Here is a 17,308-nt window from a genome sequence, read left to right as displayed (position 1 = left end):
CTCCTCGGCGTGTCCGTAAGGTGGACGAGCCCTATCAATCCGTCGGTGGATGAGTCCCCGGAGAACCGGCTAATATCAACTCCTTGTGGGTGGAGAAACCTCGCCACAATCACTTGCAACAGCAAGCTAAGAGTACAAGAGAATAGCAAGAACAAAATGAATGTAAAACAAACAAGCTTGCCTTCTCGTCGATCGAGGTCCGGATGAAGTAGCAACTCCACGGACAGATGCAACAAGCGTCGAGAAAACTGTCGGGAAGCTCACGCGAAGCTTCGGCGGTTGAGCTCAGCAAAGCTCGGAGCACCAGCAGAAGCTTTCGTGAAGAACTTCGAAGGAAGAAGAAGAAGTAACCTGTAGAGCTCGACCCCTTTATACCGCGAAGAAGAAACGGTGAAGAAACTAGCCGTTGCGTCGCAGCAGAACCCTGATCGGTCTATGGACCGATCAGGCCTATCTTGATCGGTCCCGGACCGATCGATCGGTCTGACGTAACCTTACATGCGTACTACGTCGATCGTGGACGATCAGACCGGATCGGTCCACGACCGATCCCAACTCTGGCGTGCTTCGCGACATCGTCTCGATCGGTCCCGACCAATCAGATGACGCCTGATCGATGCGTGGACCGATCACCGCTCTTTCGCCTGTTGGCGATCGGTCACGGACCGATCGATGCAACGAAACTCTGATATCGATCGGTCACGGGCCGATCGAGAAAACTAGTATCCGGATCGGTCGGTGACCGATCCAGTGGTTTTTTTGCCCAAACCAAGTCCCAAGACTTCCAACCAATATCGGTCAACCTTGACCTATTGGTACTTCATCCCTAGCATCCGGTCACTCCTTGACCTGCTAGACTCTCCGCCAAGTGTCCGATCAATCCCTTTGACCTACTTGGACTTTCCAACACCGGATGTCATCCCCGATCCATCCGGATTTTCCCTTGCCCAGCTTCACTCACGGGACTTTCACCTGCCTCACCAGATTTCCACCTGCCTACACATCACTAGGACTTTCTCACCTGCTTGGCTTCACTCACCGGACTTTCCCACTGCCCGGCTTCACTCACGGGACTTTCCACACTGCCTAACATCCCAGTTAGGACTTTCCCATTCACCTAGCTTCACTCACTAGGATTTTCACCTGGCTTCACTCACCAGGATTTTCCCGAATGCCTGGCTTCACTCACCAGGACTTTTCCCCGTGCCAAACTCCCTGTTTGGACTTTCCCCGTGCCAAGTCTTCATACTTGGACTTTTCACGTGCCAAGCTCCCTGCTTGGACTTTTCCAGTGCCAAGTCTCCATACTTGGACATTTCTAGTGCCAAGCTCCCTGCTTGGACTTTTCCGTGCCAAGTCTTCATACTTGGACTTTTCCCGAATCAGGTCAACCAGGTCAACCTTGACCTACGGTTGCACCAATAATCTCCCAAACACCTATTCTTGTCCCACATCAAGAATAGAACTCTCTCACGAGTGTCAAACATCAACATGCAACACAACTAGGTCAACCTTGACCTAAGGTTGCCCCGACAATCTTCCCAAGTCAAACATCAAAATACAACTCGAGTCACGTCAACTCGAGTCGGGTCAACCAGGTCAACCTTGACCTAAGGTTGCACCAACACCTATTCCTTGAAGCTCCTAAAATTGAATTAAGTTTGTTTCTATTCCTATATGTATGTAGTATGTGGTGTTATAATTTTATCAACCTTGCTTTGACTTGGGTAATTTTGTTACCAATAGAAAGCAATAATGTGACATTATCACAAATGCATATATCTTTATCAAATTCCTCAAAATATCTTCCATATTATTTAACAGTGGCGGTTTATACTTGATAGGTGGCCAAATTTATCAAAACCGGTCCATTCAGTTGCTCATACTCTGAAAGATTGTTCTATCAATTTATGTCTCTTTGTTACTAGTTTCAGAATTTTAGAGTGATGGGTGAAGATAGAAGTTGGAAGTATTTTTCTAGATGGGTGCCTGAATTTGAAAATGGGTTGTTCAACTTTCTTAACATATCATTTGCTAAAGTATCTCCAGGCGGTCAAATTAAATGTCTTTGTAGGCGGTGTAAAAATTGATATTGGTATCGTAGAGACGAGGTGTATAATCATGTCAAAAGTGAGTGGTTTGTGGAAAATTATGATTTGTGGATTTTTCACAGAGAGTATTCATCATCATTGAAAACTATAAAAGATTTAGATGATGATGTTCCAAAAATGCATGATAACATTGATGAATTATTGCGTGATAGATGTAGAGATGTCGTAGAGAAAACAAGTAATGTACAACAAGGTCCAAATGAGGAAGCCAAAAAGTTCTATAGGTTGGTTGAAGAGGGTAAACAAGAGTTGTATCTTGGGTGCAAGAATTTTCCTAAACTTTCTTTCATAATAGGTTGTTTATCTACAAGACACTTCATGGACTTAGTAATGTAGCATTAAATGATCTTCTACAGCTCTTAAGGGAAATGATTTCGGATGCAAAGCTTCCACCAAATTTTAATGAACCTAGAAACATATTGAGGAATTTGGGTTTGGATTGTCAAAAAAATTATGCATGTCCTAATGATTGTATGTTATTCTGGAAAGAGCGTGAAAATAATAATGAGTGGCATACATGTCATGCTTCTAAGTGGAAGCAATCATAAGAAAAAGATGGCAAGAAACCAAATAATAAGGCTGACAAAAAACTGTCAAACATTTCAGCTAAAGTATTGTAGTATTTTCCTCTAAAATCCCAATTGCAAAGATGATTTATGTGTGCTAAATCTGCTAAATATATGACATGGAATGATAGAGGGAGTCCTAAAGATGGTAATCTAAGACATACGACTGACGGGAAAGCTTGGAAAGAGTTTGATATGTTGTATCATGATTTTACAAAAGAACCTAGAAATGTAAGGCTAGGTTTGGCTAGTGATGGTTTCAATCCATTTCGAACAATGAGTATTGCTCACAGTACATGACATGTTGCATTGGTTAACTATAATTTACCACCCTGGATGTGTATGAATCCAGAGTACTTTATTTTGTATCTGCTAATTCCTGGCCCTGAATCTCCTGGGAATAATATGGACATCGACTTGCAACCCTTGATTGATGAATTAAATGAGTTGTGGAATGATGGGCTAGAAACATATGATAAGTTAAAAAATAAAAATTTTCAAATGTATGCAACCCTAACATGGATCATTAATGACTTCCCAGCTTACTCAATGTTGTTGGGTTGGAAAACTAAGCGCAAGTTTGCTTGCCTTTGTTGTAATTATAAAACTAGTATTTTGTACTTGAATCACAACAGGAAACACATGCTATATGGACCATCGCAGATTTTTAATAGTCGAAACAAGTTCAGACTAGATTTCTGAATCGAGCGAAGTGCAAAAATAACAAAGTCTTTAGAAGGTATGAAAAGAGTAACGCCCGTGCTTTAAGTTAGGGTCTCAGTCAGGCGGGCGTTACATCAATACTTGAGAAGGTTGAATGCGGATGATGTTTAACATATTCTTCAAATGCATGAAGAGAGGCATGTATTCCCTGACATGTTAGTAAGCCTTGGTTGTATGCACTGGTAATGAAAAAATTGCTCAATTGTTTGGAAAGACTAGTTTACAAGAGGTCACGTGTCAGTCGCGTCTCAAGGCTTGTGGATATGCATGCATTCTTCGAGGTCGGGAGTTCACATAATGATATTAACATGTTGTACGAATCTCTCATATCTATTAATGTCTTGCAAGGAAATGACTTGGAGATCAATTTCAAAGTTAACGACACTTTTTATACGAAGGGTTATTATCTAATAGATGGATTATATTCGGAATAAGTTATTTTGTGAAGACTTTTTCTTGTCTAGAGGATCCTAAAAGGAGGTTGTTTAAGGAAAATATATTGAATGGGTATTTGGAGTGCTCCAATCTCGATAGACGATTGTTAGAGGTCCAACTCGTTATTAGTACAGAAAAAATAAAATATATTATGTTAACGTATAATATTTTTTTTTTTTTTGCATAATATGATTATTGAAGATAAGAGGGATAATGTGACAAATTGATCCAACAATGAAGATGACAAACTCGCACAATTCATCCAAGGCTCAAACTGACGATTCCACGATTATCTCTAGAGAAATTCTAAATTATGTGACACTTAAGTTATATCACTAACTTAGTACCAACTTATCTGAGCATATTTGTATACAATACAATAATAATACGTGAAGTTAGTTTATTACCTATTTGAAAACGTTTGATTTATATGTTATTTTTAATTTAATGCCATTGTTTTTTTTTTCCAATATTGTATGCCTCATTCAAATCTTTTATAAATTTTTAATTTTTAAAAAATGAAACACTTAAAATAATTAACAAAAAATTTAAACATTAATTAATTATAAAAAAATTGTAATTACATTTTTTTTTAGGAAAGAGTCAATCTAGTTAATTTTTTCAAATGAGTCTACTTACATAATGGGTCTTACAATTTTAAAAAAAAATTCTATAACAATTTTATATGTTAACTTTTACATGATTAACCATCATCATACAATATTCATTTAAAAAATAAAATCAAAATGATATATAATCATTGTAAAAAATTAATAATCAATTTCTACCCTTTTATATATATATATATATATATTTTAGAAAAACAATATCCCATGCTAAGCACAAATGATAAATATATAATAATTTTTTTTTAGCAAAATCAAGCTGACAACGTTATATCTGTGCGTCGCTCAAGATTGTGCACAAAGCATGTATATATATTTTGGAATGACAATATCGCACAAATGATAAATATATAATAATTTGATCATAATGGATAGAGTTTGACCCCTAAAGACTACATTGTCTATGTTCCATTATTTTGAATATTTACATTAGTTATTTTATCAACAATTTTCTTTAAAATTTTATATAGGATAGTTAAAATTTTTTCATAATTTTCTAAAAATAAAGTATTAAATATTATTGAAAATATGTATTATACAAGTAAAAGAATAGGTATTTAAATTTAATAAAATAAGTTTTTATTTTAAATTATATTTTTGGATAAAGAGATTGATATGGATGCCGAGAAGTTATAAGTTATATATTTTTTTTAATTAAAAATGAGACGTCCATATAATTTGGCAAATCATGGGCGCCCACAAGAATTTGGCCGGAGAGATATTGCGCCGGCGGCGGTCGGCGACGTGAGGTCCCATCTGAACCGGCGTGCTATTGGCGGTCAACAATAAATGCGTGCAAACGACAGGCCATTCTCCGTCCATGGCGGGCAAGGGACAGGCCTGAGGCCTCGGCTTTAGGCCAACCCCATTTCCAGCTCTGCCCCTCTCGCTTCCACGCCTTCTCGTCGCCTTCTCTCCGGGGGCAATTTGGTCATCCCCAATCCGTCCTTGTCATCGCGCACCGAAACCAACGGCGGCGATGCCCCATGGACCCCGCCCCCGGTCTTCGGTGCCGACGTCTTCTGCTTTCAACAAGCTTCGCCTCGGCCGGCGAGACGGGGGAGAATAATTAGAGGAAAAGATCGGATCTGTGAGAGGAGAAAGAGGAAATAAGTTTAGATCTGGCGGCGGCGGCGGTGATGGAGGGGAAGGGGACGAGGATGGCGCCCTACCGGGAGGATTGCTGGAGCGAGGGGGAAACCTCGGCGCTGGTTGACGCGTGGGGCGACCGCTACTTGGAGCTCAACCGTGGGAGCCTCCGCCAGCAGCACTGGCAGGAGGTCGCTGACGCTGTCAACTCCCGCGCAGGAGCGCGCGGCCGCAGCCGCCCGCTCCGAACCGATGCGCAGTGCAAGAACCGGGTCGATACCCTCAAGAAGAAGTACAAGAACGAGAAGGCAAGGATCGCAGCTGGAAGAGGAGGAGGAGGAGGAGACGGCGGCGCGGGGGGCTGGAGCTTCTTCTCCCGCCTTGATGCCCTCGTGGGGTCGTCGTCCGGTCCGCCCCATGGCAAGAACCCTCCCGCTTCGCCTCTGCTCTCCTCCCACCGTAAAGGCTCCTCCATGCGTCAAGCTAGCGTGAGGGAGAAAAAGCCAGCGGCGACCGGGATCGCCGCCGCCGCCGCCGCTAACGACCTCGACGACGAGGAGGAAGGGAACGGCTTTAGGTCGCCGTCGGGTTCATCCTCCTCAAAGAAGAAGAGAAGGGCTCGGGGGCGAGCCCGCGACGAGCTCCGTGAGCTGGCGAGGGCAATAGAGAGCTTCGCCGAGATGTACCAGAGGATGGAAGAAGCGAAGCAGCAGCAGAGGACGGAGCTGGAGAAGAAGCGGATGGAGTTCACCAAGGAGCTCGAGCTCCAGCGGATGCAAATCTTTGTGGACTCTCAGGTGCAGCTTGCCAAGATCAAGCGTGTCAAGCCATCCGAAAAAGGTGAGCAGTCATGGCCTTCCCTCATCTTCCTCAATTGCACTCAAAATCTTGGTAGAATTCATCAATTTTACCTTCGATGCTGCTCAATGCGTTTGTTCATGATTCACTAAACCTGCTTGATGCAGTGTCTGGAACAGTGAGAGTAGGATTATGCCACTTTTCATAACATGAAACGAGATGAATGTGTTGATTTCCTTTCCTATTCTTCGTCTAAAATGAAGAAACAAAGAATCTGATATTATACTAGTTTTGGCGGACTGATATTTGGATATTCTGCTCAATTTTCAGATAGTTACAGACTGAACTAAGAATCTGAACTGAAGCAAATGGTGCTGTTAGTGAGCTGCATTCTGAAGTCTGCAATTGCATGCACCCTAAACTTGAAGTTTGGATTTATTTGCTGGTTTATGTAAGTTGACATGGCATCGCTTGTGATTAGCATGAACAATTAACTTCCGTTATGCATTGAGTGACTGTAGATAGATGCATAGATCCTGCTGTTTTACTTGTGCGAATCTCTTCTTAAGAAGATTTGCTTGAGTTACATGCATACACAGGGCAAAGATTGAGATCAGGGTAGATAAATTGACAACTAGAGCAAACGAGTCTTTATGGCCAAACTAAACGTTGACTCAGATTTCCTCCTTTTTCAAATCTCCATTTGTCCTCGATCTAAGAAATTTCAAACACAGTTTGGCGGCGGCGGAGGCCGAGAGGTGAACTCGTGGCCGGAGCCAGCCAGGGTGGACTTACGGCGGCTTCGTTTGGGTTACGGCCTTACGGGATCAATTGTTATGCGTTTGTTGGATCAGGCCCAATTGTGGTCCAATTCATCGAGCAATAATTGTATCAGCTACCCAATTCCGTTCATGGGCTGAATTTGGAACAGGCCCAATGGTGGTCCACGTTCTTCGTTCACATTCGAAGAATTCACTCCTATATAAACCAAATCACGGAGCGGTACTCGGTGAGACCGGGTCTGCAGGGAGACGGGGAACGTCCAGGTCGCCCTCCGATCAACGCATGGAAACCGATCGGCGACCTCCCTCCTCTCTGATCCCGCCTCCGCCGCTTTTCGATGCCGGCATCGAGCACTCCTACACCTCCACGGAAGCAGCTGCCTCGCCATCGTCCAACGCTTCCCCGATCGCCGATCCCGATCGCCGTCAATCTCGGAGAGGCTCCCTCGTCGTATCTCCTTCTCTCGAAGTGGATGTCTTCGCCGATGCCATTGATGAGGTGAGTCTCCAAAAAACCAAAGTGGCGGCCGTCGATCCACCAGACCTCTCTGAGGAACTTCGCGATCGGATCGTTCGGCAGGTTCGCGTTCCTACCTTCATCTTCCTTTCCATGATTTGAGAACAACAATTTGACGGTTTCTCTTTGTTTTCCCCTACTTATTTCTGAAGTTTTCGGGAAAAAAAAACAAAGAAAAGGAGGCTCTTCCCTTGCCGTTCTCGAATTGTTAAAATGAAAAGATGAACGAATGATTTTGTAGGTTATAGACAAGTTCTGATCTAAACTAGTTCCTAACGTGCTGTTTGTAAATTTCAATAGCTTGAATGGATTTTCTCCATATGTTAGCGCATAACTGCATATACTTACACAGAGGGAATGCTGTATGTAGTCACGTTGATGATGTACATGATTAGTACCTGTCTTATAATTTATATTTCCAGCTTCATATAATCGTAACTGAGCAATTTTAGGTTGAGTATTACTTCAGTGAAGAGAATCTGGCTACTGATAGATTTCTACTAAGGTTTATCAAGAAGGACAAAGAAGGATATGGTATGCATACCTTCTGGCTCACTAGATTTGTTATTGTTGTTTTTTGTTTTTCTTTCCAGCTCTGTCCTCAGCGTGCTGTTTGTTTCACTGTGTAATTGCCTGCCTGATTGGCTAAACATTCGATCTTATAACACTATTTTGAGTGGTTACTGTGACTCTGAATCAATTTTAGGATCGAAGTTATTCCTTTTTTCACATTTTCTGACACTGCATATCTTTTCGTTTGCAAATAATTTTGAAAGCGCTGTAACTGAAGAAATCTTACATGCAGTCCGCTTTCAAAATCCCACCAAGGGGAATTTAACTTTCGTTGGATGGTATGGGATGGGATTAATCCCAGCCACAAGGCATCCTGCAGCCACCTGACCAATACAACGGTTGGAAAGTAGCCTCCACGTGATTTGGCCATGAGGGGGGCTGCACTTCGGTTTTCTCCACTGTAAATTTTAGCTATGCTTGTTCTTTGCTTCAAGTGCAAAAGAAACTTAGAGGAGAATGACTGCCGAGAACAGAAATTGGCAATTGTTGGTTTCTTAGGATGGCTTTACCTCGCAGAGGAGGTTATAAGTTCATCAAGGATTATAGCTTTTGTGATTTCTAAACAATATTGAGTCGACTGCCTGTCAAAATTTTCTTTTGCCAGATGCACATATGAAACAGTAACTGAACAAGTGAATTCTGGAATTTGAGTTGTGATCTCAAATTGTGTTCTTCAAGATAGAATTTTGCTATAATTGTCAAGGGTTTACAATGTTGTCCATGGGCATTTTCCAGATTTACAACATTTGTCTTTCCAATCTCTTAAATTGACCTTTTATATCCGTAACAACATATTGGTCACAAGCAATGTTCATCATGTTCATGACAATGTATTGATGAACGCTATTTGCATTCTTTTTAACATGCAGTTCCTATAGAAGTTATTGCATCTTTCAGAAAAACAAAAAAGCTCACTAAAACACTGTGTGTAATTGAGGCTGCACTTAGAACATCATCCCAGCTTGTGAGTACATAACCATTTTTATGTTTTTCTTGCACATGCCCTTTCAGTTACATCTCATTAGGCCAAACCCATTCTCTTTGGCATGGTTGTTCTTGTGACTTGCCATTTAAGGCATTCAATTCACTTCTGAATTGGTTAGTTTTACAGGTTGTTAGTGAGGATGGGAAGAAAGTGAAGAGATTGCATCAGTTATCGATTGAAACCACAGACTCTAAGGTAAGTTTTTGCATGGAATTTTATGTTACTTCTCATATATTCATAGATCCTTGTATGATATTAGTAATCAAAATTCGTCTCCCTAACTGTGCCAGCTTCGGACTGTTATAGTGGACAATCTACCAGATGATTGCTCAGAAAAAAATATTCGAAGCATCTTTGGCAAACTTGGAAAGTATGCCATTCTAATAATTTTGAGCAAACTAATTCAAAGAGCAAGTTCTTTTCACCAGCCCAATTTTCTTTTAATTGTTCAGAATTCTAAAGATCACTCTCCACAATCCGCACCTCCACCACAAGTCAGCAAATAACAGGACGTCTGGAATCATAATCAATAGTAAGGTTGGTACATTGTGATTCATAGGACTTCCAAGTTGCAAAGTTCATTGAGTGTCTAATGTGCATCTTTTTTATGTTTCCTTTGGTAGACATACGCTCTTATCGAGTATGGAACAGCGGAGGCAGCAGCAAGTGCTGTAAGTTCTACGGGTGCTACATATTTCATAAGCCATTAAGGTAGTATCATGACGAAGAATTGCTTTCTCAGATAACTTACTTCAACCATGAGGATAATTGGCGAAGTGGCATGCGTGTTGAACTCCAACTCACTAGAATGGTAGCCTACCTCTTGTTTTCATATCCTGGATTCAGCGATTTTGTCTTTGACACTAATTATATTGTTTAGGGGAAGCATGGGCTTGCTCTAAAAGGCCTCAAAAGGACATACGAGAAGAAGAGTAGTGCTCATGTTGAAGAACCAAATGCAATCCAGGAGAAAATTTCTATAGCGAACCATGAGATGCTAGCTTTAAAAGAGGTTACTCCGAGTTTTATTTGAAAACCAACATTACATTTTGAAAATTAAAGCGGGAATTTCCTTCAAAATCTAGGACCTCTCTTTCTATAAAGGGCAGCCTAGTGCACGAATATAAAAAAATTATCTCTCTAGTAGATTTGCTGACAGATTTGGCGGTTATTCTTCTAAGATCTTCGCATTGAGGGACTCTTATTGAGATCACTCAACATTTTATGTAGGAAGGCAAGCAGGGCAAAGGTGCTCCAAGGAATAGGTATAAAGGTCGAGGAAGAGGTCGAATTAAACAGAACCTCTGCAGTGATGCTAGAGCTCAACAATTTCAACAAAATGGTAATGCTAGTGTTAGGTTACTTCGGTTTCAAGCTTCTTTGTTTGCTCATGGTGTTTTGTTTGCGACTCGTGCTTAGGCCATACATTTGCGAACAAGTCTCTACAATGGCCAAGGATGCCGGACGGAACAAGAGGTTTTGCTTTCGGACGGGGCAAACCTGAAGCCAAATCTACATGATGCTCGAGTTTTCGAACGGCTCCATGATATAAAGATACCATCCTTCCTCTAATAAACTAACTACATTCAAGGAATCTGCTTCGGTAAAAAGATCCTCCAATCAACTAACTATATTCGAGGAATCTGCTTCAGTAAAAACAGAGCATGTCATATCTCGTGCTCTTTCTACAAAACAGTGTATCGCGCCATTTTTCTTGTACCAAATCAGATGATGAATCGGAATGCGCCATTCACAATCTTTTTTATATTAATTCTCGTCAATTGCATCTCACCCAGCTTGACTTAACAATAACCTAATTAAAGACTAATAAGATTTTTAATAATATCATTGATCCTGTATGGAATCGGTGAAGGCAATGAGTTGAGACGTGATTTTACTGTTAATTTAATAAAGATTTCATATTGTTTTGCAATACAAAGAGCATTAGTGTCGAGTTAGAAAAGGGATCCCGGCGTTAGCCTGCCAACGCTCAAGCCAGTGCTCGATTTTGAAGATAAAAGTAGTGAACAGTAGCAAATGACGTGTGCAAGTAAGAAGTATCGCAATCTTCGCCTATAGATAGAGATCTTTTTTATGCATGTATCTCAAAACATTAACACATTTTCCAAAACTTTCCTAAGAAAGGTCAGGTCATAAAATGCTTTGATACATTTCTTCAAATGAGTCTGTAAATTGTTGTGAGTTTACATAATGGAAGATTTTAAAGGATGATTTGTTGATGAGATATTCTCTATCTTTTCCGGTACAAATTTTCAAGAGTACAATATGACAGGTATCTAAGTTCCGCTATAGGCTGACCAACGGCCACTCGGCCGGTATATCGCTAGCTCGGTCGTACAAAATATTGCTACTGACCTATTCTTCACTCGGTTTTCATGCTGTCGGAGAGATGCATTGTGGACCGGATAATTTAGTATTTGGCTCTTAACCTCAGCTATAAGTTGTGGAGGACAACCATTCAGATGGGTTGGTCAGCCTTGTTGGGACCTTGACGTCCGCTAGAGGGGGGGGGGGGGGGGGGGAATAGCGTTTCACCTAAATCATCGCTTCCTACGCTTGTTAGTGCACAGCAGAAACAAAAATACTAACAAACAAAAGGAAAGCAAACCCTAGAAAACAATAAACAAGAAGCAAACCCAATGACACGTGTAACGTGGTTAAGAGATGAAGCTCCTACTCCACGGCTGTCCGTAAGGTGGACGATCCCGATCCGTCGGTGGATGACTCCCCGGAAAACCTTCGGCTAGCTCGTGTAGCTCCTTGTAGGTGGAGAAACCTCGCCACAACCTTGTACAAACACGCTAGATCACTTGGGTACTAGGAGACTCTAATTAGGGTTAACTACCACTAATTTCGTCAACTTTAACCAAGCTTCCAATGCTTGGTTATATAGGCCACAAGTTAGAAAACTCTGCCTACCAGTCGACTGCCAAAACTAGCAGTCGACTGCCCTCTGTGAGAATTTGACCGTTACATCCCAACGGCTCGATACTAGTCGACTGCCAAAACATGCAGTCGACTACTCCACACTGACCGAATGAACAGAACCATTTTGTTCGCACCCAGCCGACTGCGCGGTCGACTGTACCAGTCGATTGTTAAAACATGCAGTCGACTGCTACAGCACTGCTACAGTAACTCTACAGTACTGCTACAGTAAACCCTAGAGTCTAGGATTTGACCCCCCGAGTACATTCGCTCAGCACTCATCCTCGCCCGACCAACCTAGACCTAACCTTCTAGCCTCCTCCATTAGCCTTGCGTCCCTTGGATGCCTCCCCATCCTTCACATCTTGCCTTCTGGAGCTTTCATCGGTCTTGTCATTGTTGTCGGGTCTTCCTTTGCCAAGAGGTCGCGCCTCTGGGACTTCATCCATTGCCAAGTCACACTTGGACTTACGTTGCCAAGACTACATGCTTGGACTTACACCGCCAAGACTCATCCTTGGACTTTCCTCCTTTGCCAAGATCACACTTGGACTTTCCTTGTTGTTCCTATATCCTGCACACTCACAATGCATATCAAATTACAACAATAATCCTAACTTAAACCTTTGCCCAAACATCAAAACCTAGGGTCACTAGATTACTCCAACAAGCCTTTCACGTTCGACCGGCTCTGCGAGCCTGCTCGACCAACCCTGCCTAGTCCGCAGTCTGTAGTCTCGTGGTCCGTCCAACTCTGCAACTTTGACTTTCATGTTAGCCGATCCTTACTACTTTGACCTGTTTTTGGGTGGGCCCCTCTTTATCATCGTATCACAAGTCTTCCCTTTAAGTCTAGTCAAAGGAGACTGCAAGTTTGACTGATTAGTCACTTAGTATTTTTGCAACTCTCCTTCCCTACCAGGCGCTTTGCTATCTGAGCCACCACTCGGCTTGAATGATTATTGCTCTTACAGATCCGAAAGAAAATTATTTCTTCCCGGTTGGGAGACTCCAAGGTTGACGCCGCTCAGATCGAATGTGGGTGACACTTAGCCGTTTGTTATCTTTTTTCTGGTCATTTTCCTGAGTGGCCTCCCATACTTATAGTGTCTTTTAATTGTTGCTGATATCATCCTAATTTCATAGAAATCGCTCAAATCCTTTGCCATTAATGCAAGTATGGCGAGTATGCTTTTTCATCATGCACTTGCTAATCATTTCCATTCCTCATTAATGCCACTTGTGATTGAATGCCACGTGTCACACTTTCGTACCTCCGAATGTCTCATGTGACATGCGACTGCTAGGATTCGATATGACAACTGCCTTTTTTAATTGAGACGACCCATATTAAGTCTTGTTTTTCTAAACCCTTGATTAGATGACTCTAAATAATTAGCGGTGGAGTTTTAAACCCTCCGCTCTCGTCGAAACAACATTGCTTTCTTCTTTGTCTTCGTCTTCATTTGCTTCTCGTCATTGGTAATTCTCGTCCAATAAGTTCTTTCTCCTTTTCACTTTCGATCTTTGATCTGTTGGATCGAGTCGCACGTGAGGAGGGGGGGATGAATCACGTGGTTCTTAAAACTTGTCTTTTATTTTCAAATTTAAAAGCAAAATACGTAGTGGAGAAAGAAAGTTAGAAAGTGAAGTAAAAGAATAAGCAAATAAATTTGCAAACTCGGTCAGTTTACTTGGTTCGAAATGTTGGGACTGAATTCAAAATTCGATGATCGTATTTCTACACTCCTATGTATAGCAGAAGTTTAAAATTTTATTTATGATTTAACAATTAAATCAAAGGAGTGTTCGTATACTTTTTAAAACAAACATAAACATAATTTTTATCTAAGCATGAATTACAATCTAACCGTATAAGTAAGATCTTTAAAAGCATAACAAAGATAAACTATTATGTGATTGATTCATATAATACTAATTTAATCATTTTATTTAGACATGTTAAACTATCTAAAATAAATATATTAGATCATTTAAGAAAAAATCTAAATAAAACTATTAACACATGCATCAATATACATATAAATCAATGTACAAGTATAAATATACCTTCCAAACAACCTGTGTTTGGGGATGACTCTAACTATTCCGGTTATATCGAAATAACTCTTCGTTGTTGTCACAAGCTCGTACTTGCTTCTTCTAATCCGATCCACGATCGAAGTCCTCTTTTCAATACTTGATCACACTAGAGATTAAGTGTCATTTTTCGTCGAGACAGTCGAAATGTCTTCCTTGAAGATGAGAAATGTTGGAGCAATCTAGGTGCCCTAGGTTTTGATGTTTGGGCAAAGGTTTAATTTAGGTTTATTATTGTATTTGATATACATTGTGAGTGTGCAGGATACAGGTACAACAAGGAAAGTCCAAGTGTAATCTTAGAAAAGGAGGAAAGTCTAAGGATGAGTCTTGGCGGTGTAAGTCCAAGCATGTATTCTTAGCAACGTAAGTCCAAGTGTGACTTGGCAATGGATGAAGTCCCGGAGGTGAGGAGCCTCTTGGAAAAGGAAGACCTGACAATATGGACAAGGCCGAAGGAAGCTCTAGAAGGCAAGACGTGAAGGATGGGGAGACATCTGAGGGACGCGAGGCTGATGGAGGAGGCTAGAAGGCTAGGTCTAGGTTGGTCAGGCGAGGATGAGTGCTGAGTGATTGTACTCAAGGTAAAATCCTATGTGTTTAGGATTTACTGTAGTAGTATTGTTATAACACTACAGCAGTACTGTAGCAGTCGACTGATTACTGAAGCAGTCGACCGGTACACTGTAGTAGTCGACTGGTAGCCGACCGTTGGATAACAACCGACTTCACTTAAAGGACTAGTCGACTAGTGCATACACCAGTTGACTGGTAATGGGAAAATAGGTTAGTGTTTTCCTTTCGAGCTCTATTTAATAGAGCTCGGGGTGTTTGGGCATGGTTGACGAAATAGAGATGGTTAACCCCTATTAGTAGTCTTCCAAAGCCTCCAAGCTCTTCTTGTGATCTAAGAGTGTTTGGATCAAAGTTGTGGTGAGGTTTCTTCACCGAGAAGGAGGTTTGAGCTAGTTGGAGGTTTCCGGGGAGTCATCCACTGACGGATTGGGATCGTCCACCTTACGGACAGCTGTGGAGTAGGAGCTCTAATCTCTGAACCACATAAATGCCTTGTGTTACAGTTTGTTTTGGCTTATTGTGTTTTCTTATTGTTTATAGGGTTTAGCTTTCTTCTTGTTAGTTTATATTTTATTTTTCGTTGCGTACTAACAAGTGTAGGAAGTGACGATTTGGGTGAGACACTATTCACCCCCCTCTAGCAGGCGTCAAGGTCTCAACAAGTGGTATCAGAGTTAGGTGAGCTCTTGTTGGACTAATCACCAAGAGAGCGATTAGAGGAAGAAGATGGAGTCGAAAGGACCTCTCGGATGGGACATCCGAATCCCACCTCCATACGAGCGCGAGGACTTCGACTATTGGAGGAATCACATGGAGATGTGGTTCCAAATGAATTGGAACCAATGGATTGTGTTAGAGGAACCATTTAAAGCTCCAACGGACAAGAAGGGAAAGCGTCTCTGATGTTGATATTGGACCAAGGAGCAAAGGGAGTAATCGGAGATGGACAAGGAGGTAACTGGAATTTTAATTAATTTATTACCTCCTAATGTGATATTGAATGTAGGTGAATACGAGAATACAAGTGACCTTTGGAAAAAGGTAATTGCGCTTCATGAGAGTCCTACACAAATCCAAGAAGAGAAGGAGCCTAAGGAGAAGGGATCATTGGTTCAATAAGAGAAGAACCAATCAGATGTTGGCACGGGTTCAACATCCGAGGATGAGAAGAAAGATGAGGAGATATCATCCATATCATCAAGGGAGGAAGAAGTGGAGCCGCCCACATCTTCAAGTGAAGAGGAAGAAGAGCAATTCAAGGAAGAGGAGATCTTGGAAGCTCAACCCTCCACCTCAACTACCAAGAAGAGCACAAAGGACAACATCAAATGCTTTGAGTGTGATAAGATGGGGCACTACAAGAGTAGGTGTCCAATGCTCCAAAAGGTAAGAGAGGTAAAGCCTAAACTCAACAAGGTTGATTTAACTAATGTGAGTTTTAGGAAGAAGAAGAATCACATTAGGTTTTCCACGTGTGGTGAGTGGGGAAACTACCACACAAAGTGCCCAAGGAGAGGAGAGCTCAAGAAATTGGCGCACTTAAAGAAGTGGGAGAAGAAGAGAGCTTCAAGGGTAAGGGAGGTAAACCCTAACTTGAATTCAATTTTAAATTCAAATTCCTCCATGCATGTTAGAAATAATATGAATTATTTGCCCATGCATATTTATGGTTTTAGATATAATGATAGGAATAGGGTTAATGTAGGTGATAACCTTAGGAAATCATTTTCAAATGATAGACTTAAAAGGAAATAATTTATCTTGCCTAAGGAGAAGAAGGTGGTTGAAAACCAAGGCATTAATCCCAAGAAGGGGAGACACATGCCTAGGAAGGGTAGGTCTAGGAATGTCCATAATGGACATATTGATTCTAGGGTTATAACCCTAGAATTGAAAAATCAAATCTTGAAGGCAAGCTTGAGGAAATGGAGAAAGTCCTAGAGAGGTTCATTATTGGGCCTAAAGGACTTGACATGTATTTGGGCGGTCAAAGATCCAAAAATGTCAAATTAGGTCCCTCCAAGACCAAAAGGAGGTCAAGTGCTAAGGTAGCACATGACATTGGTAAGGGAGGTGTGACTAAGGACAAGGGAGAGTCATCCAAGACCAATAAGAAGGAATGTGCTAAGGTGACATATAATTATGGCAAGGATGAGGTGTCCAAGGTGAAGGACAAGAATAATCTAACCAAAGACAAGGTGTCTAAGGCTAAGAAGGTGAGTTTTGTAGGCCAAGTGTCACCCAAGGTGCACCGAAGTGGCCTAGCCATAGTAGATGAGTCATCTAAGGAGGTGGATAAGATTAAGAGCTCAAGGGGGAGCTCAAAGAGTATTTGGGGCATATGATAAATGATCTCAAGTGAACCAATATGTGCCAAAGGAATTAGAGATGGATTTGGGTCTCTACTGTAGTTAGTTGGCACAATTGGGTTAAGTTTCATGCATGAAAATATGACATTAGGGTTATATTACATGAAAA

At 41.5% G+C, this 17,308-nt stretch overlaps 2 protein-coding genes across 5 annotated transcripts; both read left to right on the top strand.

The window, feature by feature from the left end:
• The first annotated feature begins 5,184 nt into the window (after positions 1–5,184).
• Positions 5,185–7,630, top strand: LOC121981007 (trihelix transcription factor ASIL1-like). Of its 2 annotated transcripts, XR_006111702.1 has the most exons (3): positions 5,185–6,390; positions 6,679–6,799; positions 7,083–7,630. XR_006111702.1 is itself a non-coding variant. In XM_042533315.1 (2 exons), exons 1-2 carry the CDS (start codon positions 5,601–5,603, stop codon positions 6,696–6,698), a joined length of 810 nt encoding a protein of 269 aa, XP_042389249.1. In that variant the 5' UTR covers positions 5,185–5,600; the 3' UTR covers positions 6,699–6,880. The 2 variants fall into 2 exon arrangements, 1 of the variants encoding a protein (XP_042389249.1); XM_042533315.1 differs by lacking the exon at positions 7,083–7,630 and having other exon boundaries at positions 6,679–6,880.
• Positions 7,285–10,970, top strand: LOC121981006 (la-related protein 6A-like). 3 transcript variants are annotated; one of them, XM_042533312.1, is made up of 11 exons: positions 7,285–7,710; positions 8,100–8,181; positions 9,090–9,184; positions 9,332–9,400; positions 9,496–9,575; positions 9,658–9,742; positions 9,829–9,876; positions 9,948–10,016; positions 10,086–10,217; positions 10,440–10,547; positions 10,625–10,970. In XM_042533312.1, the coding sequence occupies exons 1-11, from the start codon at positions 7,285–7,287 to the stop codon at positions 10,775–10,777; spliced, it is 1,347 nt and encodes a 448-aa protein (XP_042389246.1). In that variant the 3' UTR covers positions 10,778–10,970. The 3 variants fall into 3 exon arrangements, with proteins under 3 accessions (XP_042389246.1, XP_042389247.1, XP_042389248.1); XM_042533313.1 differs by having other exon boundaries at positions 10,436–10,547; XM_042533314.1 differs by lacking the exon at positions 9,090–9,184 and having other exon boundaries at positions 9,324–9,400.
• The last annotated feature ends 6,338 nt before the right edge of the window (positions 10,971–17,308 follow it).

Source organism: Zingiber officinale, chromosome 5A, assembly GCF_018446385.1.
Source record: "Zingiber officinale cultivar Zhangliang chromosome 5A, Zo_v1.1, whole genome shotgun sequence".
Taxonomy (NCBI): domain Eukaryota; kingdom Viridiplantae; phylum Streptophyta; class Magnoliopsida; order Zingiberales; family Zingiberaceae; genus Zingiber; species Zingiber officinale.
This window is presented reverse-complemented; position numbering and strand designations above follow the sequence as displayed.

What these genes read in the sequence shown, in the direction of transcription:
- LOC121981007 (XM_042533315.1), top strand. Translation starts at nt 5,601, where the DNA reads ATGGAGGGGAAGGGGACGAGGATGGCGCCCTACCGGGAGGATTGCTGG. An exon ending in TGTCAAGCCATCCGAAAAAG is followed by an intron (nt 6,391 to 6,678) that starts GTGAGCAGTCAT and finishes CTCAATTTTCAG; the next exon opens with ATAGTTACAGACTGAACTAA.
- LOC121981006 (XM_042533312.1), top strand. Translation starts at nt 7,285, where the DNA reads ATGGTGGTCCACGTTCTTCGTTCACATTCGAAGAATTCACTCCTATAT. An exon ending in GAAGGACAAAGAAGGATATG is followed by an intron (nt 8,182 to 9,089) that starts GTATGCATACCT and finishes TTTAACATGCAG; the next exon opens with TTCCTATAGAAGTTATTGCA. An exon ending in CGGAGGCAGCAGCAAGTGCT is followed by an intron (nt 9,877 to 9,947) that starts GTAAGTTCTACG and finishes TTGCTTTCTCAG; the next exon opens with ATAACTTACTTCAACCATGA.